We start from the raw sequence: 24,476 nt of genomic DNA on the forward strand, positions 1-24,476 counted from the left end.
AAAAGATCTATTAAATGATCCACTAAAGACGTTCCTTTGGCATCTCTGAGGCATTTCAAAGTAACAGGAAGAGGGTTTTTGTTGTTGTTTTTTTTTTTTAAGATTTTATTTATTTGAGAGAGTGAGTGAGAGACAGCACAAGAGGGAAGAGGGTCAGAGGGAGAAGCAGACCCCCCGCCGAGCAGGGAGCCCGATGCGGGACTCGATCCCGGGACTCCAGGATCACGACCTGAGCCGAAGGCAGTCGCTTAACCAACTGAGCCACCCAGGCGCCCCAGGAAGAGATTTTACTCCATCTTCGGGCCACCTGGCTTGAGCTTTGGGCTTTAAGTGTAAGAAATGAGCCTCTTCCCTCCTGCTGCTCTCCTTGATCTTCTCTGTCATCTGCTATACTCTCTTCTCTTGCTCTCTGACTTTTTAATCTGTCAAGCTACCTTAAACTCCATAAGGGACTTGGCATGATTTTTTAGCCTTGGAATCACTAATAATGGTCAGAGGCCAATTAAACATGGTCAGGGTAGATGAAAGTAGGACTTTGGTGCGACTCAGAAACAGACTGTCTGGACTATGGGTCTGACTCCTAACAGTATCTCTTGGTATTCGTTTTTGGTTTTGTTTTTTTTTTTTTTCTTTTTTTTTGAAATAGAGTCAACACACAACGTTACGTTAATTCCAGATGTACAGCGTAATGATTCAACAGCTCTGCGTTACGCTATGTTCCCTGCATGCAGAGCTACGCTGGTCACGACACACTGTTCTAGTCCCATGGACTATATTCCCAGTGCGGTGCCTTTCATCCCTGTGACTTCTTCATTCCATCGCTGGAAGCCTGTAGCTCCCAGTCCCCTTCACCCATTTTGTCCTTCCTCTCTGGCAACCACCAGTTTGTACTTTGTATTTTCAGGTCTGATCTCTTGACATTCTTGGTGCAAGAAAAGTGCTGCGTTGGCTGGGAAGGTAGCTCCACGTGTGAAGCTGCTCAGGAAGTTACGTGGTTTAGATTCAGGTCTAATGGAGAAGTTTCCGAAACCGACTGCTCTGCCTAAGTAGTCGTAATTCGGCTGAGGAGAGAAATTCGATGGTGTTTGAAAAATGAGTAACAGTTTAATTTGAGACCGGGGCACTGGAACCACTGGGGTAAAGCCGTGTTGGGGAAGGTGGTGCCCAGGGTCAGGGTGTCACACGTGGAGAGCGTGGGCTCTTGCACTGCGAACCCATTCATTGTCTGAGATTCGTCTCCTGGTCTGTATGCTTCATCCTGAGCCTGGCCTCTGCTAATGCTGTCAAACCTTTGCTTTTCATTGGCTCCATGACCTGCCTCCATGTCAGTTCACTCTTGGGCTCCAGCTGGCAAATTAGGGCCTTGCAAACTTAATAGGAAAAGGAAAAGCTAATGTATTAAGAATTCTACTTTCGGGGCGCCTGGGTGGCTCAGTTGATTAAGCGACTGCCTTCGGCTCGGGTCGTGGTCCTGGGGTCCTGGGATCGAGTCCCGCATCGGGCTCCCTACTCGGCGGGGGGTCTGCTTCTCCCTCTGACCCTCCTCCCTCTCATGCTCTCTGTCTCTCATTCTCTCTCTCTCAAGTAAATAAATAAAATCTTTAAAAAAAAAAAAGAATTCTACTTTCCTCCCAATTGATTCTTATCTTTGCCTCAAGATGTTACTTCAGGGGCGCCTGGGTGGCTCAGTCGTTAAGCGCCTGCCTTCGGCTCAGGTCATGATCCCAGGGTCCTGGGATCGAGCCCCACATCGGGCTCCTTGCTCAGCAGGCAGCCTGCTTCTCCCTCTGCCTCTGCCTGCCGCTCCCCCTGCTTGTGCTCTCTCTCTCTCACTATCTCTCTCTCTGTGTCAAATAAAAATAAATAAAATCTTTAAAAAAAAAAAAAAAGATGTTACTTCAGTAATCCTGGGGAGTTGTATCCGTGCCTTAAAAGATGAGCCCAGGACAAACAGCTTCTTTCACTCTGTTCACAAAGGTCTGTTCTCTGGTTTGTGGTTTGGGCTGCTATTTTCAGAGCCCGGCTGCATCGATGCGTTACAAGCTCTTTTATATGCTTCTTAATTTGGCGTGCAGGTTGGTTTGGAGAAGTGCTGGCAGTGAGTTTCACAGGTAAAAACACTAAAATGGTGCAGCGCCGCCACCTCACATTATTTCGGGGAATTTCTCGGTCCAAGATTGGACGCTGTCTCCACTAGTCAGTGGAACATAGTGTATGATCAAGTCACCGAGCAAATAGCCACAGTCAGATCCCATGCTGGGGGGGCAGGGGGAGTCTCCGAGACGTGGAGGCCAGTAGCCTCGACGAAGGCTCAAACATGGCATCTTCACCCTGAGGTGAGCCCCAAATTGCATTCAGTCCTTCATTCCCCACCTTCCTTTCTCTGAGTTTGGATTTCTCCCTTAAAACTTAAAATATCCTGGGGCACCTGTGTGGCTCAGTGTGTTAAAAGTCCAGCTGGGCGTGGAGCCTGCTTAAGATTCTCTCTCTCTCTCTCTCCTTCTGCCCCTCCCCCACAAAATAATAATAAAAATAAAATAACTTACATTCTTAAATTTAAGTAAGCCACTTAAATCACTGAGCCATCCAGAGGCACCAACAGAAGATATTTTTAAAAATAAATACAGTGAGGGGCACCTGGATGGCACAGTGGGTTAAGCATCCGACTCTTGGTTTTGGCTCAGGTCTTGACCTCAGGGTCGTGAGATCAAGCTCCATGTTGGGCTCCACACTTGGTGCAGAGTCTGCTTGGATTCTCTCCCCCTCTCCCTCTGCCTCTCCCCACCCCTTGCTCTCTCTATCTCTCTCTAAAAAGTAAATCTTTTAAATAAATAAATACAGTGAAAACAAAAGAACCTTGTAAGTGCTAGCTGGATCCCGTTGCTGCCCAAGGCTGTGAATCCTAAGCCTAGAAACACCACAGCAAACAGTCACAGCTCTCCTGGAGCTCACATTTGGTGGCAGAGATTCCAAAGAAGCCCATAGGACATGAATCAGGTGGGCATGTGCCAGGAAGAATTGAGCCGGGTAAACAGGGAGAGGCGGGAGCAGAGGAAAGAGCCCTCTGAGATGGGGTCTCCTGGAGGAGGTGACTTCCCTCCTGCGTGTCTGAGCGAAGAGCCTTCTAGGCAGAAGGAACAGCCCCCGCACAGGCAGGAGGATTGTGGAAGACTCCCACGTTCTCCACCCCACAGCATCGGGAGCGTTGCGTTGCCCACTCTTGGCATAAATGCATCTGCCTTTAAGCACATTTTAATGAGAGTGTTACTCAAGTGCACTATGTACTAAGAAAATGAGTAAGAATGATGACCTGTCCCCTACTGACCCTCGGGTCCAAGGTCTGGATTCTTTTCGGTTCATCTAGGGACAATTAAAATTACGAAGCCAGCCCAACTCACAAGAATGTGGCACATAAGCCAGGATTATTGATCTGTCATCTCAAACATAACTGAAAGGCGAGGGGATTCCCCCCCAGGAAAGGAAGCTACTTGAGAAACTGAAGATCAGAAGTTGATAGTTAAGAATACACTAGAGCCTGGGAGTCAGGTGGCCCCAACGTTTCTGTCAAGCCGCGGCTGAACCAAAGTCCCCCATCTGCCCCGATGAAGCTGCTGCTGAGCACATCTGCGGGAACATTCACTGGCATCTGTTTAGACCTTAATACTCTTTAAAAAGCGTTTCATATAATTTAATCCTCACAGCACCCCTGTGAAATATGAAATGATCTCCATTTTACAGATGAGGAACTCTGATGTTCAGGGGGGATACATGGTTTACCGAGGTCAGACGACTAGTGTTAATCGTAAGGTAATTAGCCTAAGATTAAGGAGGGGTATTTTGATATAAATGGTATTTGACATAATGCATGGGCTTAAACATTCTTGGCTCCAACCAACTGGGCCTGTCTGGAAAATGCTACACCTGCTCGGAGGTCAGCCCTGCGGCCTGCCATGCGGGGGTGGAGGGAGGAGAAAGGGCACTGGCCCCACCTCCACCCACCAGCCACCCCAGCCTTCCCAAGAAAAAAGAAAACACCGCAACTCTCAGAAGTGTCGAACAAGTAGAGAGTCCCCGAAATCAGCTCCATGAATTGTGTTGGTTTGGCAACATTGTACAATTTGCAACATTTTCATCCAAAGAGAAAAATGTAATCCACCACCTTGGCACTGTGCTCGAGTCCCGTCTGTGAGCCCCCTGCAGTGCAGGGAGGACCTGCGCCTCGTCTTCCCGGGAGGGGCTCCTCGCGGCCCGGGGCGGCGTCAGGGACGCGTCCTGTTCTGTGGCTCCGCCAGGCACTCAGAGGGGCCCAGCGAGGCTCGATGCTCGTGCTGCTGCCATCTGGGAATTCTTGGTACGTTTTCACAAAGGGCCAGGGAAATTGTGGACCATCTCGCGGCTGCTTCCTTCTTGCTCCTTCTTCCTCCCTCTTTCTCCTTCCTTAGGAAAGAGTGGTGTTCTCTTGTTTTTTAGATTAAAAAAAAATTTTTTTTTAAAAATTTTATTTATTTATTTGACAGAGAGAGATAGCGAGAGCAGGAACACAAGCAGGGGGAGTGGGAGAGCGAGAAGCAGGCTTCCCGCTGAGCCAGGAGCCCGATGCGGGGCTCGATCCCAGGACCCAGGGATCATGACCTGAGCCGAAGGCAGACGCTTAACGACTGAGCCACCCAGGCGCCCTTAAAATTTTTTTTTAAGAATTTTTTTTAAGATTTCATTTATTTATTTGACGGGGAGACACAGCAAGAGAGGGAACACAAGCAGGGGGAGAGGGAGAGGGAGAGGCAGGCTTCCCGCTGAGCAGGGAGCCCGATGCAGGGTTCAATCCCAGGACCCTGGGATCATGACCTGAGCCGAAGGCAGAGATTGACGACTGAGCCACCCAGGCGCCCCAGGAGTGGTGTTCGCTTGACTTACTCTTCCCTTCCCACCAGTCAGCTGATCCTTGGCTGCCCTGGGTGGGGCCTTCTTGCCCAGGGCAGTACCCCTTGCCCACCCTCGGCTCTTCCTGTCTTTCCAAGCCCCTTCTCCATTCTCCTGGCAGGCGGGCTTTCCAGACAGGCCATGCCCAGACCCCGCAGGACTTGCTGCTCCTGACCTCAGCGCCCTGCATGTACCCCACCTTCCCATGACTTGTGGCTTCTCCTCATCCAGGTTTCAACTTGGATGTCCCCTGACTTATGAGAGTCCTTCTCTGCTGATGCCCTTGACCAGTGTCACCACCACCCCCTAGAGCCCTCTCCCTGCCTCCCTCCCCGTCCCCATCATACCACATCATGCGGCCTTATCTTCCTCATGACATACAGCATTGTTCTTAATGTTTTATTATCTGCCTCCTGCCTCTATACTATGATATGAGCTCTTGGGGGTCAGGGATTTTGTCTACTTTGATCACAATTGTATCCTCAGTACCTACAATGATGTCTGGTACATAGTAGGTGCTCAGTAACTATTTCTCAGGTGGATGAGTACATAGAATGTCACCCAGGAACTGGGTCCCTAGAGCATGTCAGACACCGAAGTGAAGAAAGTCAAATTCTGTCATCTCATCCACTGAGGAGTAGTGGGTCTGGAGATGGAAGCCCTGAGCCTGTGAATGGAAGGTGCCCCCTAAACTTTTCTCAGAAACCAGCCATCCCTGCAAAAGATTAGGGAGTAAGAGCCACCAAAGGAGCAAGGCTGCCCAGCTCCCAAGAGGAGGACCAGTCAGGATGGTTTAAAGGTGCAGAAACAGGGGCTCCTGGGTGGCTCAGTCGGTTAAGCATCCAGCTCTTGGTTGCTGCTCAGGTCATGATCTCAGGGTCCTGAGATGGAGCCCCACGTCAGGCTCCCTGCTCAGCAGGGAGTCTGCCTGAGATTTCTCTCCCTTTCCCTTTCCCTCTGCTCCTCCCCCCATGCATGCGTGCTCTCTCTCTCTAAAAATAAATAAATAAATCGTAAAAAAAAAAAAAAAAGTGCAGAAACAGGACTAGGGAAACTGGCTGACTGGCCCGGTGACACAGAGAAACCAACACAGTGAACAAGATGATCCACTTTGAACTGCCAAAGGCCACCAATACTTGGATAATTCCCTAATCTGTGTCATGAGTTAAGGCTCTCACTTGAGCCTTGAGCTAGTTTATCTAAATACCTCCTAGACCTCTCTTTCCAGTGGAAGGCCTTTGGGCACCTCAAACTCAAACTGTCCAGAACAACTCATAAGAGCACACACTGAGGTTGAAATCCTGGAGTCACCCTTTCGACTGTTCTCTGTGCCATCTTGGCCCAGTTCCTGGATTCCTCTAATTCTCAGTTTCCTCAACAGTAATTTGGATAGAAGTCAGAGAATACACATAATCTGGCAGCCTTAGTGGCCCCCATAACACAAGCCTAACTCACAGAGAACGGCGTTGAATGCCAACTGCAGTGGGCTGTTCTGTATTTATAAAACTCCTTTGTGTAAGATACACATCATTATATGTTGTGTATTTAGCAGTTATATCAATGGTTTATCCCTTGGCCTGGAGAGAATAAACATGTGTTATTGTGTGAGTGTATATGAGATTGTAGCAGAGAGCACTAATCTACGTTTCTTCTCTAAGGTCCCAAAGAGCTGTGAAGAAGAGGAGGTAAGACCTCCGGGCTTTCAACAAATTTCAGGTATTTCCCCTTAGTCAAGGTCAGCTTCCCCATTAGGTACAGAGCACATTCTCTAGGGCACAGTGCCTCAGGCCCGTGGTACTTCAGGAGCCCTGGGAAATGTTTTCATTTTTTTTTTTAAAGATTTATTTATTTATTTGAGAGAGCGGAAAGAGAGAGAGTGTGCGTGCGTGCACACACAGCGGGGTGGGGGCCAGTGGGAGAGGATATCTCAGACTCTGCGTTGAGCGCAGAGCCCATTGTGGGGCTTGATCTCACGACCCTGAGATCCTGACCTGAGCTGAACCAAGAGTTGGACACTTAACCAACTGCGCCCCTTCATTATCACTTATTTTAAAACCAGAAAATAAAGAATGAATATAACACTAATGAATATATGATCATGAAGGCAGCCTTATGTTTGTTTTTGTATCAACATGTATGTGTGATACAGTTAAATGTATTTTTTTTGAAGGGAGGAAAGGACCCGTGAATGCAGAAATGCTCAGGACCCATGTGAGTCCCGGTGGGATGCTGCTGGCTTCAGCCTCCCAGATGCAGGGGCCGAGTTGGTAGACGTAAGTGTGGGTGAGCCTCTCCCTCCGCCTTGCCTCTCTGTCCAACTCACACTGCCTCAGGGAAACATTATCTGTAGACAGGAGCGTTGTGTGAAGTATTTAGCATTTATATATGCACATGCGGGGGGCGGGTCCTAACTGGGAGCGGGATCTGTGGGTGAGGGGTTTGGTGTGGCAGCACCCAGGGCATCAAGGAACAAAATCTAGCCTTTTGCATTTATTCCTACAGAAATGATTTCTATTTATACATTTCTTGCTATAAATTCCATTTTCCCAGAGCACAGAAAAGCAGGACTTTTCTCAGGGAGGATGTCACAAGCAGGTAACCCTCAGGCAGGAGCTTGGAGGGTGAAGTTGTTGTTTTTTTGTTTTTTTCTTAAGATTTATTTATTTTAGAGAGAGAGGGCGCGTGTGTGCGCACGTGTGAGCTGGGGGGAGGGGCACAGTGAGAGGGAGAGAGAGAATCTCAAGCAGATTCCCCACTGAGTGGGGAGCCCGACATGGGGCTCAATCCCAGGACCCTTAGATCATGACCTGAGCCGAGATCAAGAGTCGGCTGCTTAACCAACTGAGCCACCCAAGTGCCCCGAGGGTGAAATTTTTCCTGGTGGATGGGGATGAGGTGATGGTGTCTGATCAAAGGAAGGGAATTTCACAAAGACCCATTTATGGGGAGGAGCCACAAGTGGACAGGGTTGTGGCTGTTCAGGAGGACAGAGCATGGCACAGGTCTTGGAGCGTCTCCTGGGAATTACAAATGTCTTCCAGTCAGTTCCTCCCAGATTGTGGGAGCCTCAGATACCATGCTGAGGAGTTGGGGCTTAATCCTGTGGGCAGCAGAGGGCCACTGGAGACACTAAAAGGCGGACAACAGAATAATTACAGGGACATTCAAGAAAATTACCGTTGGCCACAATTCAGAGAGATAATCACAGGGGATGAAAGGGTGTGGGGGGGGGGGGGCGGTGATGCAGGGGCAGGGGAGACTAGAGCCAGGGAGGTCAGGAAGAAGACTCCACGAGTTACAGCAAGATGGGATGAACCAATGCTTGGAAGTGAGAGCAGAAAAGCAAGAACGGGGCCCGCCACATTTAACCAGTACAATGGATAGGATTGGTGAAGAGTATGAGGTGAGGGAGGCAGGGAGTGAGAGAAACTGAGAATAACCTGGAAGTTTCTGGCTTTAACCATGGGAGGAATGTTGATGCCATAATTAGGGTTTCAGTCAAGAGAGGAAGAGATGTGAGGACATGGAGGGAGTGTGACGAGCCTATAGTCTGAGCCGCCCACAGGCATCTCATGGACTTGCCAGGTCCGACAGAGAGATACAAACTGGTACCTAAGAAATAGGCAGGAGAGGATTTAATGACGGAATCACCAGCACAAAGGCGGTGGTTTGAAGCTACCACACGGGATGAGTGAGCATTAGAAAAAAATGGGGTTAAGAATCAGAACTGGGGCGCCTGGGGGGCTCAGTCGGTGAAGCGACTGCCTTTGGCTCAGGTCATGATCCTGGAGTCCCGGGATTGAGTCCCGCGTCCGGCTCCCTGCGGAGTCTGCTTCTCCCTCTGACCCTCCTCCCTCTCATGCTCTCTGTCTCTCATTCTCTCTGTCTCAAATAAATAAATAAAATCTTTAAAAAAAAAAAAAATCAGAACTGGGGGGCTCAGTCGGTGAAGCGACTGCCTTCGGCTCAGGTCGTGATCCTGGAGCCCCGGGATCGAGTCCCGCATCGGGCTCCCTCCTCGGCAGGGGGTCTGCTTCTCCCTCTGCCCTCTTCCCTCTCATGCTCTCTGTCTCTCATTCTCTCTCTTTCAAATAAATAAATAAAATCTTTAAAAAAAAAAATAATCAGAACTGGGGGCGCCTGGGTGGCTCAGTAGGTTAAGCATCCGACTCTTGATTTCAGCTCAGGTCATGACCTCAGAGTTGTGAGATGGAACCCTGGGCTCCAAGCTAGGCATGAAGCCAGCTTAAGATCCTCACTGCCCCTCCCCCACCCTAAAAAGAAAAGAAAAGTAAAGAAGAATCGGAACTAAGGGTCGTCTGAGTGGCTCAGTCCTTTAAGCCTCTGACTCCTGATCTCAGCTCAGGTCTTGATCTCAGGGTCTTGAGGTCAGGCCCTGCTTGGGGGCAGAGCCTCCTTAACAAAAATAAATAAAGGGGGGGGTGCCTGGGTGGCTCAGCCAGTTCAGCCTCTGCTTTCCACTTAGGTCATGATCCCAGAGCCTGGGATCCAGCCCCACCTCAGGCTCCCTACTCAGCGGGGAGTCAGCTTTTCCCTCTCCCTCTGCCCCTCCCCCTGCTCATGGTCTCTCTCTCTCTCTCTCTCTCTCTCTCTCTCTCCTCTCCCCCTGCCCCCATCCCCCGCCCCACCGCACACGCACACACTCTCTCTCTCTCTCAAATAAATAAATAAATAAATAAAACCTTTAAATAAATAAATAATCAGAACTGCACTCTGAGGAAGCTGCGAGGAGAGCGGCCCTTCGGGTTCATGGTTGGCAATTGTCCAGAGGACAACAGAGCCAGAGGAGGTTAACAGTGGTTGTCATCAGCTGGTAGAAATCTGGGGTCTCTTTCCCCATTATTTTCTGTATTTTTGAACTTTTTTATCAGTAACTATATATTGCCCTTTTTTTGGTTAAAACAACCTTTCATTGGACAAATAAAAGGGGCAGTCCCCAATAGGTTAAACGCTGCTGACCGGCCCCGTGCACTGAAGACTGAGCAGAGGTAGAAAAGGCAAACTGCAGCTCATGACACAACCCCCTTCTCCAGGAACGTCCCCCCTCCCAGTCCTCCAACCCCAGAGGAACCAAGGCACCATGGCAGCCATGTTTCCACCCAATGACCTCTCTGGCCACAGATGATTGGACGGGGTGTGCATGTGACACGGGCTAAGCCAATCAGAGCCCTTCCCGGGACGTTAATGTGAGAGGGCAGCTGACGCTGGTGGCCGGGTCCGTGCGGTGTGAGCTTGGGGGCAGTTGCAGGCCGAGAGCCCAGCAGCCATTGAGATCCCGGGTGAGAGCATAGCAGGCAGAGGCAGACGACCATACAAACAAAAACCCCGAGGGAGGCCAGGGTTGGGTCACCAGAAACAATGGTGGAGGAGGTGGGGAAAGAGGCGGGGCTCTTAAGACCACCAAGTGCCTCATAAACCCTGCTGAGTTGGAATGTTTTCTCATTACAGTGAGAAGTTGTTGGAGAGGTTTAAGAGAGGGAGTGGTCCGACCTGGATTACATTTTAAAAGATTAACACAGCTGGAAAAATGTATTGTGGGGTGGGGCAAGGGTGGAGAGCAGTTTGGAACTAGCCCCCAACCGCCCCCCGCCCCGGGGTATTCCGGCCGCTAAGGGTGGACCAGACTTTCGTGGTAGCGCAGAAGATGGAGGCAGCGTGAGTTGAGACAGGATCCAGTGCGGGGGGGGGGGGGGGGGGCGCAGGAGGGAGGGCGTGGCTGGGGAGGAAAGGGTGGATTCAGGACCAGGTGGTAGGTGATGGTGATGCTGTTACTGAGATGGGGAAGAAGGGAAACATGGAGGCTTCCAATTGGACATCTCAGGTTGGAGGTGCTGGTGGCATGTCCCAGGGGAGAGGCTGAGAAGAAGGCAGTGGGGTACATCAGTCTGGAGTTGGGGAGATGGGTTAGACCGGGTTGGCCCTGGATGCTGGAAATGTGGGCGGCATCCGTCTGCAGCCGGTGCTAAAGCCATGGGCCTAGATGAGAGCACCTGGGAGCTGGACAGGAGAGCCCAGTACAGAGGCCTGGAGAGGACAGAGGGAGGACTGAGAGAAGGGAAGGAGCAGGAAAGAGGGAGTAAAGGACTGTGTGCTAACCTGGAAGTCCAGAGGAGACTGCCCTGGCTGAGCCCCCATTGAGGCCAGAGAAAGAGCCTTTAGGTTTGGTAATGAAGTTACCTGACCTTGGAAGGTCTGGGTGGAGGTTTAATCTGGCAGTTAAATTGGGGTGGGCCTCATCCTTCACTGGAATCTGGATTAAAAAATCATTATGAAGGACATTTTTGGTGCAAATGGAGAAATCCGAAAACGGACTTTATGTTAAATAATATTGTACTAGCATTCAATTTCTTGTAATAATGCTCTGTGGTTAAGTAAGTAAGAGTATCCTGGCTCTTATGAGACACACATTGTAGTATTTATTATAGTATTGAGGGGTGAAGGAGCAGGATCCCTGCAACTTTCCAGTGATTCAACAATAACAACAAAACTAAACATACCCACCTGTATATACTTATATACATAATTTATATATACTCATTTATGCATCTGTTACCTATATATAAATTATGTACTATATATAGGTGTATTATCTCTTAGAGAAAAGGAAAACAAATGTGGCAAAATGCTAATTGGGGAAAATCTAGGCCGAGGGTACTTTAATACTTTTCAACTTTGCTGTAGGCTTATGTTTTTCCTAGAAAAAATACTGGTGGGGGGGTGCCGCCTGGGTGCTCAAGCGTCTGCCTTCGGCTCAGGTCATGATCTCAGGGTCCTGGGATCGAGCTCCGCATTGGGCTCCCTGCTCAGCGGAGAGCCTGCCGCTCCCCCTACTTGTGCTCTCTCTCTCTAATAAAAAAACAAAACAAAACAAAACCTTTAAAAAAAGGAAAAAGAAAAAAAAAGGGAAAAAAGCAACTTAGAAAAAGTGAGCGGCAGGTGATGAGGAAAGGGAAACTGCAGGATTTTGAAGGAGAGAAATGGCACAGCTGGAGGAGGATGCAAGGTCAAGGCAGGATTTTATACACAATTTTTAAAAATGAAAAAAAAATTTTTTTTAAATGAGAGCATGTGCGTATGTCGAGAGGAATGATCCCATGGAAAGGTAAATTGGTGAAGTAAGAATGGGGTGAGAGGTGCGGGACAAGGTCCTTGGGTAGGCAGGTGGCGGAGGGCCACCAGCACACGGAGGGCAGCCTGTGGCCCTGGGGGGACACTGTTCCGTGCTGGGCTGGGCCACGGGGTCACTGGTGGTACATGTTCCTGTCGGATGGCTTCCATTTTCCTCAGCAAGTAGGATCTGGGGCTGGCAGCTGGCTGACAGGACCCCAAGGGCAAGTGGGAGGTTCAAGCAGATTGGGGCGCAGGGCCAAGAAAAAACTGGCAAATGTGTTGTTTTGTGTTTAAGATCTGAATGAAGGTTATTCATTGGCTTAAGGAAGGAGCCAAGAGAGGAGAGATTCAAGTCCTTACACCTCAGTTTTTCCGTCTGTAACGTGAGGGGGTCCTACTGGGAGATCTCAAAGGACCCTCCAAACTCCAGTATGCTCAGAGTCCCTTTGTGACAGGCACCTGCTGGGGAGCTTTTACTGAATAGCATGTGTTTGCATTGTTTAAGAATTAGAGATAGCTAGTAAAAACTGGACGCTTGCCTACAAGATTTCTAATTGAGGGTAAAAACTAATATATACGGAGAGACACTTGAAAGGCAGACTGTGTAAGGCTTCGGGGCTCCCCTGAGGGGTGCGGGGGTGGCCCAGAGGTCCCTGGGCCTCTGAGATGCCTTGACGAGGCGCCGTTTGGGTGAACACAGCACGAAGCCCTTTGAGAGTAAATTCTGCTCTCCTGGCTCTCACTGAAGTTGGCATCACACAGCGTGAAATGAAACAGCAGATTAATGTGATTAACACTGAATAAACCTCTGCGTGCTAGCTAATATAGCATGAAGTGGGTTCGGGAATTTTAAAATATCTATTAGTAAAGACAGCCCGCAGGGCTGCGGTGGCAGGGATGACAAAGCCAAAGGCTGTGCTGGAACTCAATATTCCCACAGGCCCTTCCCCAGCAAGGCGCTAATGCTCTTTCCAGATCCTCTCGGGGGATCACCACCTCTGCCCCATTTTAGAGATGAAGGAACTAAGAGCAGTCCCCAGTCGCCTCCAGGATCATTGAGGGCAGAGACCGGGGATGTCATCACCGGCTCCCTGCGACCGGCTGAGCCCCACCCCCTACCCCCCAGAGCCGGCCGGCGAGCCAAGGGCACCAAGGGCACCGTCCTGGGAAGTGCATTTCTGGCGTGCTTGCTGGGTGCCCAGCTCTGTGCCGAATGCTTTGTGCAGATGGTCTCACTTAGTCTTGATGACAGCCCTTGGCGGTTGGCATTATTAACCCCAAGAGGAAACCAAGGGCAGAGAGGTTAAATAACTTGCCAAAGGCCACCTGGCAGAATTCAGGATTCAAGTTCAGATGTGTCTGCACCAAAGCTTGTGTGCTCGACGGCCTGGCCAGCGGCTGGGTTCCGGGAGAGCACAGGGTGGACGCTGGAGCTCCTGTAGCCCTTTCCTTGAAAGCCTTCGCACAGCACTGGGCGCAGGTAACAGGTCGCTTGACAAGTCCCTGTCTGTTGACAAGGGACTGACAGTCTGAACGGATGAATGAATGAGTGGGGATGTGACTGCCTGCCTTGTGGGGTCTTTCTCTTCAAACTGAAGATTTCCCCATAGCTTATGAACGCTCAATCTAATCAAGGCAAAGAGGCATCCGAGAATTGCGGGGCCTTTCCTTTATTAACTGTCAAGTCCAATCTGCAGGCTGTTTATGTGCCAAGGTCAGAGATCAGTCTTAGCTGCTCTCCTTTGATTCATTCTGCAAGGCCCTGAACATAAAGTTTATTGATGCAAAATGGATTGACAGGCAGAGGTAACGAGGTGGCAGGGACAGGGCCGAGCAGAAGGAGTCTCAGCCACGCTGGGGTCAGTCGTGCTCCTTTGCCATGGGGACTTGCCGTGCTCCGGCTTACTGGGTCCTCGCTGAGCACACTACAGTCCAGAGGGGCAGCAAATGTTGTCTGGACCTTGGGCGGTGTTCAGGGAGCCCATGGAGATGGGGAAGGGAAGGAGTCCTGACTCCTGGCTTTGTCTATTAATTTGGAAAGGAGAGAGTGAGGGACAGAACTTAGGTAGGGATGGTCTTGAAACTTCACAGACCAAAGAAAATCCTGTGTAAGCCTCCCTCCGACAGGCCTGGGAATCGGAAAGAGGGAGGTTATTGTCACATCTGCTGTTTGCAGCCAGCCCATGACTAGGATTATCCCCGTTACCCCACTGTTCAGCCCTATCTCTGCGCAGCTCCTGCCGATACGTCCTCCGCAAAGGGGGGAGGGGGAAGCGCGCTCCCTTCCACGCCTGCCTCTTGCAGAGGTCCTTGGGGTAAAAACCAGGAGGGAGGCAGTGAGTTCCAGGAGAGGGAGGTGGAGCCAGGAGTTGCTGAAACTCGAGCTACTCGAGATATGGAAAGGTCTCTAATATTATTCCTTTTTATCAAGACCAAACTTGATTCTGTCCGATCTGAGAAAAAGCTGTGGCTGCAGTTCGTTTTAAATGCCCTCTTAGTGTAACTCAGAAATAGTGGTTTTCCACAGCAAACACCCATCTGGATGTAACCCTGGCCCCCTTACAAATTAAACAATCCATTTAGAAGCAAAATAATAATGATGATCATAATAACAAAATTAAGCAAACCAACCCCCACCCTCCCTCGTTTTATTTCCTTAGGAAATAGTCCAGGTTCAAGGTCTAGTGTGAGCAGGGAGTGTCTCCTTTCCTGGTCTGTTTCTGGACAGGCAGCGAGACAAAGTCCCTTTTCCTCGTCTCTGTGGCAGGGCAGGGCCAGGCTGCGCAGAACTCCAGACAGAAATGTCCACCAAGGAGCAGGGAGGGACCTGGGGCTTCAATGGCTGTGACCCTCCCTTGAATTCACTAAATGATCAGCAGCTGCTATTGTCAGGCACCAGAATAGGAAGGTGATTAAGGAAAGATCCCAGAGGAGCCCCGGGCTGGCTCAGTCGGTAATATGTTTGCTCTCCCGGTCATGAGTTCAAGCCCCACGTTGGGTGTAGAGCTTACTTAAAAATTAAAAAAAAAAAAGGATTCTGGAGACCCCCACACTGACCACTAACCATAATATAACATAATGAATGCTATATTCGCAGCAGGAATAAAGTGTTTTAGGTGCCCAGAGAAGAAGGGGAGTGGGAGCGGCTATGGTGGTTCTCAGAGTGGTTCCCAGACCGGCAGCACCAGCCTCACCTGGGAAGTTAGAAATGCTGGGACAGGCTCCGCCGCAGACCCACTGAATCAGAAACTCTGGAGGTGGGGCCCAGGGATCAGGTTTCAAGCAACCCCCAGGTGATTCTAACGCAGCTTATTTGGGCAGAGTTTAACTGGAAAAAGCCATAGTCCTTCCCTTACATATCATCTGTAGCTATTTTCCCGCTAGCCCGTAGAGTTAGGTAGGTGCAACAGGGACGGTAGCCTGAAATATTTACTATATGTGACCCTTTACAGAAAAAGTTTGCTGCCTCCCAAGGAGTGGGGGTGAGGAGAGGCTGGTCCCTTGGTCCCCCTCCCTACCTCCCATGGCTGGTGCCACAAGGGCCTCTGGCAGGTCACACTTTAGGCAGCTAGTGCTGGGACTCAGCTCTAGTTTGGAGACTTCGTGAAAACTCTATAAACAAAGTCAATTTTATGTTATCATAAATACAAATTGATCAACACAATTAGGAAGGTGGTTTTTTAAAAAGTCAAACGAGCAAAAAGAAGTCCTCATTCCAGGAAGCCCCATGTTTACGCCTGCCTGTTTGGCCAAGCACTGTGCTTGATGCTTTAGGTATACCCTTCTGGATGGGTATTGTGTGCCCATTTTACAGATGAGGAAGTTGAGGCTCGGAAGCCAAAGTAACCAGAGCTCGGCAGAATAGAGCTTGGACCGGATCCTGGGTCAGCCTTGCTCCCAGGTCAGGCTCTAAGACAGCGCCCCCCAGTGGACAAAGGGACACGCCACAGGAATCTGTTAACAACACACACACTTTTCATACTTTTTCTAGTGGAAGAGACAAGTCCCCAGGTGCTGGAGAACCAAACGCAGGCCTACTTCTTGGGGGTGGGGTGTGCTCTGCGGAGCACGGGGAGGGGAGGGGAAGAGATGGAGGGCCCACGAGGGCACAGGACCAGCTCCCCCCTGCACCAGCCCCACGGGGCGGCACGCAAATGCTGCATCAGTGCCAGGCGTGAGGCCGGCTTTCAGGCAATGTGAACACCCGAGGCCTCCCAGCGCCCTTCCCGTTCCTAAGTACCAGTACGCCTGTGCCCAGCTCCTGGTCGTCAGCGCGGGGATATGTATAAGGGCACCCCAGGGAAGAAGGACCTGTCGGTCAGGTGAGTCTTGTGTCTGTGTGAGAGGAGAAAAGAACCTTCCAGGGTGTTTCCTGCTCTGATACAGGAGTGGAATGGATGGGCTGGTCAATGAGATGCCAGGTTTGCAATCAGAATGGGGAACCTGTTACCATGTGATATCCTTGCAACAGTGATGCTGGAGACTGAACATCCAAACAAAAGTAAAATCCTGCTACCCCTTAAGCAGCCTGGTGGCAAAAGCAGTGACTAAGGAAGTCCCCCCTCTTTTTTATTTTTTAAGATTTTATTTATTTGGGGCGCCTGGGTGGCTCAGTCGTTAAGCGTCTGCCTTCAGCTCGGGTCATGATCCCGAGGTCCTGGGATCGAGCCCCGCATTGGGCTCCTTGCTCTGCGGGAAGCCTGCTTCTCCCTCTACCCTCCCCCCCCGCTTGTGTTCCCTCTCCCGCTGTCTCTCTCTGTCAAATAAAATCTTAAAAAAAAAAATGATCAAGATACTGAAGGATATTTCAGGGTGGTGGTTCTTGGACCAGATGGAACCACACGCCCATCAATAATGGACCGTGGGCTCCTGGGTAGACCGTATAGACTGTAGATTGTGTGCAGGTTTCTGGGGCCAGCTGTGACGTCAGCTTCTCTTTCCCTGTTGCAACTATTGTTTTACGGAGATCTTGCTTTGAAAAATTATTTCATTTTGCATTTACATGATCCTTTTCTTTTTTTTCCCCAAATCTCAAAAAGCTTTATTGTGTTAACAGGCTTCATCCTTAGAGCAAGCTCGGGAGGAGGACAGGTGTTAGCTGTCAGCGTGATAGATGAGGAAATTGAAGTAACTTTCCTAAAGTCTTATGCTAATAAATGTTAAAGCAGAACCTAAAACCAGAGGCCTCACCAAGATACCTGCAAAGCCCCGAGAACAAGACTTGGAAGACTCAAGTGTAGGATGAGATCAGCCACCTACAAAGAAGCAGAGTTGGCTAAAAATGGGTGATCCAAATGTCTAAGAAAACGTAAGCCTCTACATTGCTTGTGGTTTCCGAAGAGCTGTGATCTGCCCACCCAGCGTCTAAGAGAGGAGTCTAAAGGGCAGGGCTTTGGTGTGATTCCACAACAGGGACAGACCAACACCGGGGCTTTTTAGAAGACAGTGTCCTGTTTCGAGGAATTGGGAACCGCAGGTGAACTTAGCTGGCCACGGTGAGCCAGTAAGATTAGCCCACTCATTCCCCTGGCTCGCAGAGGAACCTCATGGTTTGGTTTGCCTTCCTGAGTAGCTTTTCTGTGAGGAAAGTCAGCTGGTCAAATGTCGCTGCTTGGCGGTCAAGTTCTCCTTTTAAAATGAGTGAATTGACATCATGGGTGTGTACCATTCTCTCCGTATTTTGATTACATTCTTCCTGAGTTAGATGAACTCTGAAGCAAGAGACCTGCAGAACCGAAAACCAAGTTCTGGGTGATGGTGAATTTGATAAGAGTCTTACCTAAGTAACTACCCAACCGCCCATGTATAAACCTTCACAGGAAGTGAAAGCTAGCTGCCAGATAGGAAAGATGCGGAGCACAATAAATACGGGGTCATGAAACAAGACACCAGAACGAGGTGGAGGAAAGTTAGAGTTAATTGAACCGAAGTAAAAAAGCAGGTGGAACCTGGGACAGGCCAGGAGGGGCAGAACAGAGCACTTGGGCAGCCTGATACAGCCTAGACCTAAACCCGGCGGGGGTGGGGGGGTGGTTCTGGAGTTCTCTGGGAGAATTCCCCTTCAGCTGCCTATGAGCTGGCTGGGGACCTCATACCTCTTCGGCACTTTGTCCTCCTCATCTGTATGGTGGGCCTCCCTCAAGGTTGAAAGGATTAAATGTGATAATGAACATGCTGTCATTCTAGTGCCTGCCCTATAAATGCTCAGTAAGTGCTTCCTGTTCTAATCCCTATCCTTTGGGATTAGACGTTATACACAGGCTCAAAACTGTTGAGACGCACTACAGCATTCATTAAGTACCCCGTCAGACCAGAACCGGACCGCAGTTACGGTCCACCTGTGTTCTCTGCTCTGCGGCAGGCATCCTATCACGCACAGCCCAGAAAGCCCAGAAACACACTTTGACAACATCGGCCTGCAAGTTCTGGGCCCAGGGCATTTTCATTCACTGTTCTCTCTTCCTGGAAGGCCCTTCCCTAGACAGTGACAGGGTTTGCACCTTCATTTCATTTAGGCACCTGCTAAGATGGCACATTATGGGAGAAAAGCTGTGCTTGACTTACCTCCCTATAGAAAGCATCTACACTGCTCCCAGGGCCTAGGGCTCTATTCATGTTTCCTGCTTGCTTTCTCCGAACACACTCATTACCCTTGACATACAGTCACGTGTTTATTGTCTGTTTCTCTTAAGTGGCATGCACAGGAGAGCAAGCATTTGATTTGGGGCTGTGCTCTTCTCCCTCCTCACTTCCTTCTACTCAGAAGCTTAGAATGGTTGTCCCTTGAAAGGTGGGAAGCTTGGGCGCCTGGGTGGCTCAGTTGCTTAAGCGATTGCCTTCGGCTCAGGTCATGATCATGGAGTCCCGGGATCGAGTCCCATCTCGGGCTCCTTGCTCAGCAGGGGGTCTGCTTCTCCCTCTGACCCTCCCCCCTCTCATGTGCTCTCTCTCTTTCTCTCTCTCAAATTAAAAAAAAAAAAAGGTGGGAAGTTCTTCTCTATCATGGAAGGGCAGCTATTTGCCAGTTCCATCTCATTATCATATGTACACAGAAGATAGGATGCACTTCATGTGATGTAAAAACCTGCGGCCAATGCCAGTTACGTATCTGATGGAGAGCATTGCAGGTAAAGGGATAGTAAGTGCAAAGGCCCTGACGTGGGAGCAGAGAGTGAGGCTGGAGTGGAGGAGCCGGCGGTAAAAGTAGAAGAGGATAATTCCAAGGTTTCAGGTCTAGATCGTGAAAGAATGGAATTGACATTTGCTAAAATGAGTCAGCTCGGGGGAGGAGCAGGTCTGGGGTATCTGAAGTTTTGAGATGCAGGTTTGGAAGCACCTGCCACAAATCCAGAGGCTTTACATACTTTATCTCCATCACACAGGTAGGAAAATTGAGGCACCAGAACTTGCGTGCCCCTAGGTGTCAGAACACGTTAGAAGGGCTAGGATTTGAACCCTGGATGTTTCTCCAAGTGTTGGTCACTCTGAGAAGCGCTGGTCCCTGAAGGAAGAGCTGAGAGAGGGGACTTGCCTCAAATTGGAAAAATCAAGAATAATTTGGGTAAGGTGAACTCAGAAAGGTCTTTCTGGGGCCAGAATGGAGAGTTTACGGCAAATACAAGGGAGCCTCACGGGGCGCCTGGGTGGCTCAGTCGTTAAGCGTCTGCCTTCGGCTCAGGTCGCGGTCCCAGGGTCCTGGGGTCGAGCCCCGCATCAGGCTCCCTGCTCAGCGGGAAGCCTGCTTCTCCCTCTCCTACTCCCCTGCTTGTGTGCCCTCTCTCGCTGTGCCTCTCTCTCTGTAAAAATAAATAAATAAAATCTTTAAAAAAAAAAAATACAAGGGAGCCTCACATCCCAGAAGTGTTGGGGCTGCAATCCCTTTGGCCTCAGCAAGGTTGCCGGCAAATCCATTTCCTCAGCCATCAGGCCGTCACATGATGCAAAACAATGGGATGAAACGTGGAAAATCTGTTTGAGGTTATTATCCTGGGTTACACTCCAAGTTTTCATATTTTCTAAGATTTGCTTACTTAGAAATCATTCACAAAAATTAACATAAGACGGACAAGCCTTTCAAGGCCTCGATACTCAGTAAGGTCTGCAGACCAGCAGCAAGAGCGTCACCTGGGAGCTGCTGGAAATGCAGAGTCTCAGGCCCCATCCCAGACTTATTAAGTCCGAACCTGCATTTAGCAAGATGCCCGAGCGTTATATATGCTTATTACAATTTGAGAAGTCCTTGGCCCGCAGCCAAGGTGGACTAACTTTTTCTGTAAAGGACCAGGTGGTAAATATTTCAGGTCTTCCTGGCCTGTCACAATTACTGTTTTGTTTTTGCGGTGCAAAAAGCAGCCACAGACCGCATGCAAAGGATGAGTGTGGCTGTATTCTAATGGAACTTTATTTATGGATGCCCAAATTAGAAGTTTATGTAATTTTCATGTGCCATACTATTCCTCCTCTTTTCTTTCAACCATTTACAAATGTAAAGCTCATTCTTGGCTCAGAGGCTGTGTAAGAAGGCGCTCATCTTCTGTCTTGCCTTTTGGGGCTGGCCATCCCCACGCCTCCTGCCCCTCACCGGGTGATCCCCTTTTTTCTTCTCTATGGGCATGGGGCTCGGGCTCCCTTTCCCTCATGACCGTGTCACTGTGTCAGAAGGTTGATGACTGAAGCTTAATATAAAAAGCCAACAGGAGGGGGGCACCTGGCGGGCTCCGTCCGTGGCACATCTGACTCTTGATCTTGGGGTCGTGAGTTTGAGTAGAGATTACTAAAAAAAAAATTATAAATACACTTTATAAAGACACGTATTTTTTTTTTAAAGACAAAAGAAGAACCAAGACTTTAAAAATCACTTTTGCCAGTTTCCACAAATATCATGTTTGCTGTTGTTTCCTATTGAAGTTATCTTTCTGAGCACGACCAGTACGACCGGTACGGGGGATTGAGTAGCTAAGGGGAGGGGATTTGTTACATTTAAGTGCATTTACTCTCTTTTGCTCTTTGTCTATCTTGCATTGCAGCTGCTGGGAAGGAACACACAATGCAGGGAAAAAACATTTATTAAAAAATAACTTGCGGGGAGGGAGTTGGAAGAGGATATTAGAGAAGGGAGGTACTCTCCAGGAGAATAAGATTGTTGCACTGTCAGTGGGCTGTGGGGAAGAATGCATGACTTGATAAATAAAGCAAACGGTGTCAAGGGCACTTGCTCAAGAGGAGTTTGTGAAGCAAGCTCAGCGGTGGGAGGAGGCTACGCCAAACAGAGATGGGAGAGTGACTGGCGGAGAGTCTGACGAAGGCTGGGATCTGAATTTTTATAAAATCTGTAGTGCAGGCAACCAACCACTTTTCCCTTTTGTTAGGAATGGGGAGAAGAGGGGAAATAACATTGACTCAACGCCTACTGTAGGTCAGGCATGGTTACAAACCGGTTCCCATCACTGTTTCAATTTTAATTAAAGCAACTCATGGAATTAGGTGTGCTGGCTCGTTTTCAGACGGAGACCCCGAGAGGCGAAGAGTCAGGATTGGAACCTCATTCTGTCTGGTCATAAATACTTTAGGATTCTACACTGTCCTGCCTAGCGCAATTTATAGTGGAAATATTGCCTTTACGAAATTCCTTATTTATTCATACGGTGAGAAACCCTCAAAACCCTCAAAACCCTCAATTCTCGGGGCTGGGGGAAGAAGAGCATAAAGAGACCAGGCAGGTGACCCGTTTTTCTCTACTCCCCACACCCCTCCCCGCCAACAAATGTAATGCTTTCATTAAAAAGACATCAAGTCCTTTTTCTTTGTTTTTTTGGCGATGAAGAAAAACACCTAAACAACTCAGACATTGGCAGCCTGACTTCCATGGGCTCCCAAAGTTAAACTGTGTGCCCTTAAACCAGTCTAATGACAAATGTACATAAACCTTTTGCAGAAATGTGGAGTTTGGGGACCACAGATTTCAGGGATTACTCTATTATAAACAATCTACTATGATATATATATATATATATAATCTCGTTTAATCCTCCAACAGTCCGGGGATCTTTTAACACCATTTTGTGGATAAAGAAACTGAGGCACGGAGAACTTAAATATCTTGCTTAAGACTACACAGCTGATAAGAGGCAGGACGGATTAAAATCAAGGACACTGCCTAGTAAGTCTGTCCTCTTAAGCCACCACATTGCAGGCTCCTTTTAGACAAGGTGCAATCACACTAAGACTCACTGTCAACCTGCTCAGTATCATATGCCAGGATCTTTTTGCTTGCAGATGGTGGATATTATGAAACATTCAAGGAGATGCTGGACAATCATTAGTGTGGTACAGGTTAAAAAGCAAAAGGTTACACCAGTTTCCCCCAGTGTCTTTCTCAGAACACCTTTTCCATGACTACACTCAACCAGCCAACCAGCCAGTCAACCAACCAAAACCAGAGTAGTGGTTCCAAAGTTAAATGGAAAAGTACTGAAAACCTCCATCTCCCCGCCACCCCCCCCCCCCCGCCCGGATTGCCATATGCCTATTGCACATTTTGGGCTCCAAGTAGTACGGAAATAACTGATTCCATTTCGCTTTAACCAAGAGTTTCCCAAGGACCAATGTATGGATACTCCCTTTAAAGCGTATTAACCTATCAAGGCTTGCAGAGCACAACTTGGGGAACACCAGGACTAGTCTGAGGCATGTCCAGCCAGCTCCGTGGTCTTCCCTGTGACTATGAACACGAACCTGGTTGGATCCGTGTTTGAGCCTTCCACAGCTAATGGGAACTGAGTCTTTGCATGGGGCATGTCACCATTTGCCAGTCTATGACAAGCTGAGTCTGACCAAGTTGCCATGTGAGCAAACACACTTTAAACAAGCTGATTCATGAACCCAAGGTTCAGTCACATTGTGAGAGGAACCATCTGACAAGAGAATTTATTTTGAAATTACCCATCTTTCTCTGAGAAAGGGTAAGGTTCTTTTCCCTTGCTCTTGATATTTAATATCTTCATTTCTACAACACTTATAAATAGAAGCACCCAATCTTTGTGGTAAGCAAATTCATTAAATTCCTACAAGCAATTCTTTCTAGGATGAGTGTTAAATCTAGAGTGGGGCTGTGAAGAGACCTACGACATTGGAACTTTGACACGCTGAGAAAAAACACACTAGAAAAAGTGAAACTAAAAATACCACCTTTAGCCCTGTATGCCACTGATTATTCGAAATAATTACCTCCTAAAATGGAATCATAGCCTTTTAGACCTGGAAAGGACTTTGTAAATCTAGTCCAAACCGTTCCTTCATAGATGAAGTTGAAAGCTTGAAAAGGTTGGGTAACAAACAGGTCCATGCAGCTTGTCTGTGGGACAGCTAGACTGGAACTCAGCTCTCATTCTCTGTCCAGTGCTCCTCTTAAAACTCTTTTCTCCCGACATTCCAGCGTCGCTTTAAGGAGTTGCTTTCTTGATTATTCACTATAATGCAAGAGCTTGCCTCATTTGCTGGTCTTTTGTGTTGGAGGGGAAGGCAAGTCCTGTGTATACTGTGTGCCCCTTGGTTCTCCAGCTCTCTTGATAGCCCTCCACCTTGACCTTTTTTCCTACACTCTGCCCCTAACTGGCTCTCCCCCTCCCCTTCAAACACTGTTACCTTTGGAAATATGTGTGTGCACCTTCCAACCTGGCTGGGATCTGGGGCAAGGTGACTCCTGGTTTAATGGATTTTTTTTTTTCCCCACAGTGCCTGAACTGGTCCAAGGGTATGGAAGGTCAAACAACGAACAGTAAACTGCCATCCTCTGCTCTTTCAGCAAGTCTGTGTTCTGTTAATATAACACGAATTAAAAAATAAGCAAGAGAAAAAGGCACAAACTCCACTTGAAGTACTAGCCTACCCCCTGGAAAAGTTCAAGGCTGTTTGTTGTTCATTGTCTGAATTTTCCCCTTGTGAATCACTTGTATTCCTTAAATCATCTTTAGGCGTCAGAGCAAAATACAAAGTTGAGTATTTGCATTGAAGCCTGTGTCCTGGCTCCTAGGAGTCGGTGAGAATGGGCTTTTTTTTTTTTTTCTCCTTTGGTGCTGCTGGGTGATCAGAGTGGGCGCCTCTTCCTATGCAGGAGGCCCTCCTTGCTGCAGGGGCACCACAGCTCATCCCTTCCTATTTCTCGTTCCTCAGCAGCCGTCCTGTGTGTATTTTCCATTCCAGTACTTACCCGCAGGTCCCGCTAAGTACCTAGGAGGGCCGTGGTTTTTTTTTTTTTTTAATCAGAGATGGAAATGGACCCTCCCCCCTGGGTGCCCGGGGTGTCCCTTTGGGGTAGCGCCCCCCCTTCCGGAGGGCAGCATCCCGGCGGGGTTGGGGGCTCAGCTTTGATCCCAGGGCACCTTTTGTCCCTAGAGGCGCCCTCTGCCAGCCAGGTATGTGGAGGG

The 24,476-nt window shown here is 48.9% G+C and overlaps 1 protein-coding gene and 1 long non-coding RNA gene across 9 annotated transcripts in view; one reads left to right on the plus strand and one right to left on the minus strand.

The window, feature by feature from the left end:
- The window catches only part of METTL2A (methyltransferase 2A, tRNA N3-cytidine), a 39,241-nt gene extending 15,204 nt beyond the window's left edge, over window positions 1-24,037 (plus strand). For 2 of the 8 annotated variants that reach the window (XR_010408656.1, XR_010408658.1), the window contains 3 exons: window positions 6,579-6,636; window positions 7,091-7,193; window positions 23,785-24,037. Coding sequence is in view for 3 of the 8 variants with exons in the window: in XM_064583074.1 (XP_064439144.1) it covers window positions 7,091-7,191 (101 nt within the window). In the remaining 5 variants the exon portion in view is untranslated. Of the gene's footprint in view, window positions 1-6,578; window positions 6,637-7,090; window positions 7,194-17,107; window positions 20,989-23,784 lie in introns of all 8 variants that reach the window. The other 6 variants (XR_010408657.1, XR_010408659.1, XM_064583075.1 and 3 more) reach the window with 4 other exon arrangements.
- On the minus strand, window positions 10,618-23,786 carry LOC123840653 (uncharacterized). The gene is made up of 2 exons (XR_010408660.1): window positions 23,278-23,786; window positions 10,618-17,776 (listed from the first exon to the last, which is right to left on the minus strand). It is a non-coding gene; the product is annotated as an uncharacterized LOC123840653 (long non-coding RNA).
- Window positions 24,038-24,476: the final 439 nt, after the last annotated feature.

Source organism: Mirounga angustirostris, unplaced genomic scaffold (genome assembly GCF_029215605.1).
Source record: "Mirounga angustirostris isolate CCGP_5_RB_7025 unplaced genomic scaffold, mMirAng1.0.hap1 SCAF_17, whole genome shotgun sequence".
NCBI lineage: Eukaryota > Metazoa > Chordata > Mammalia > Carnivora > Phocidae > Mirounga > Mirounga angustirostris.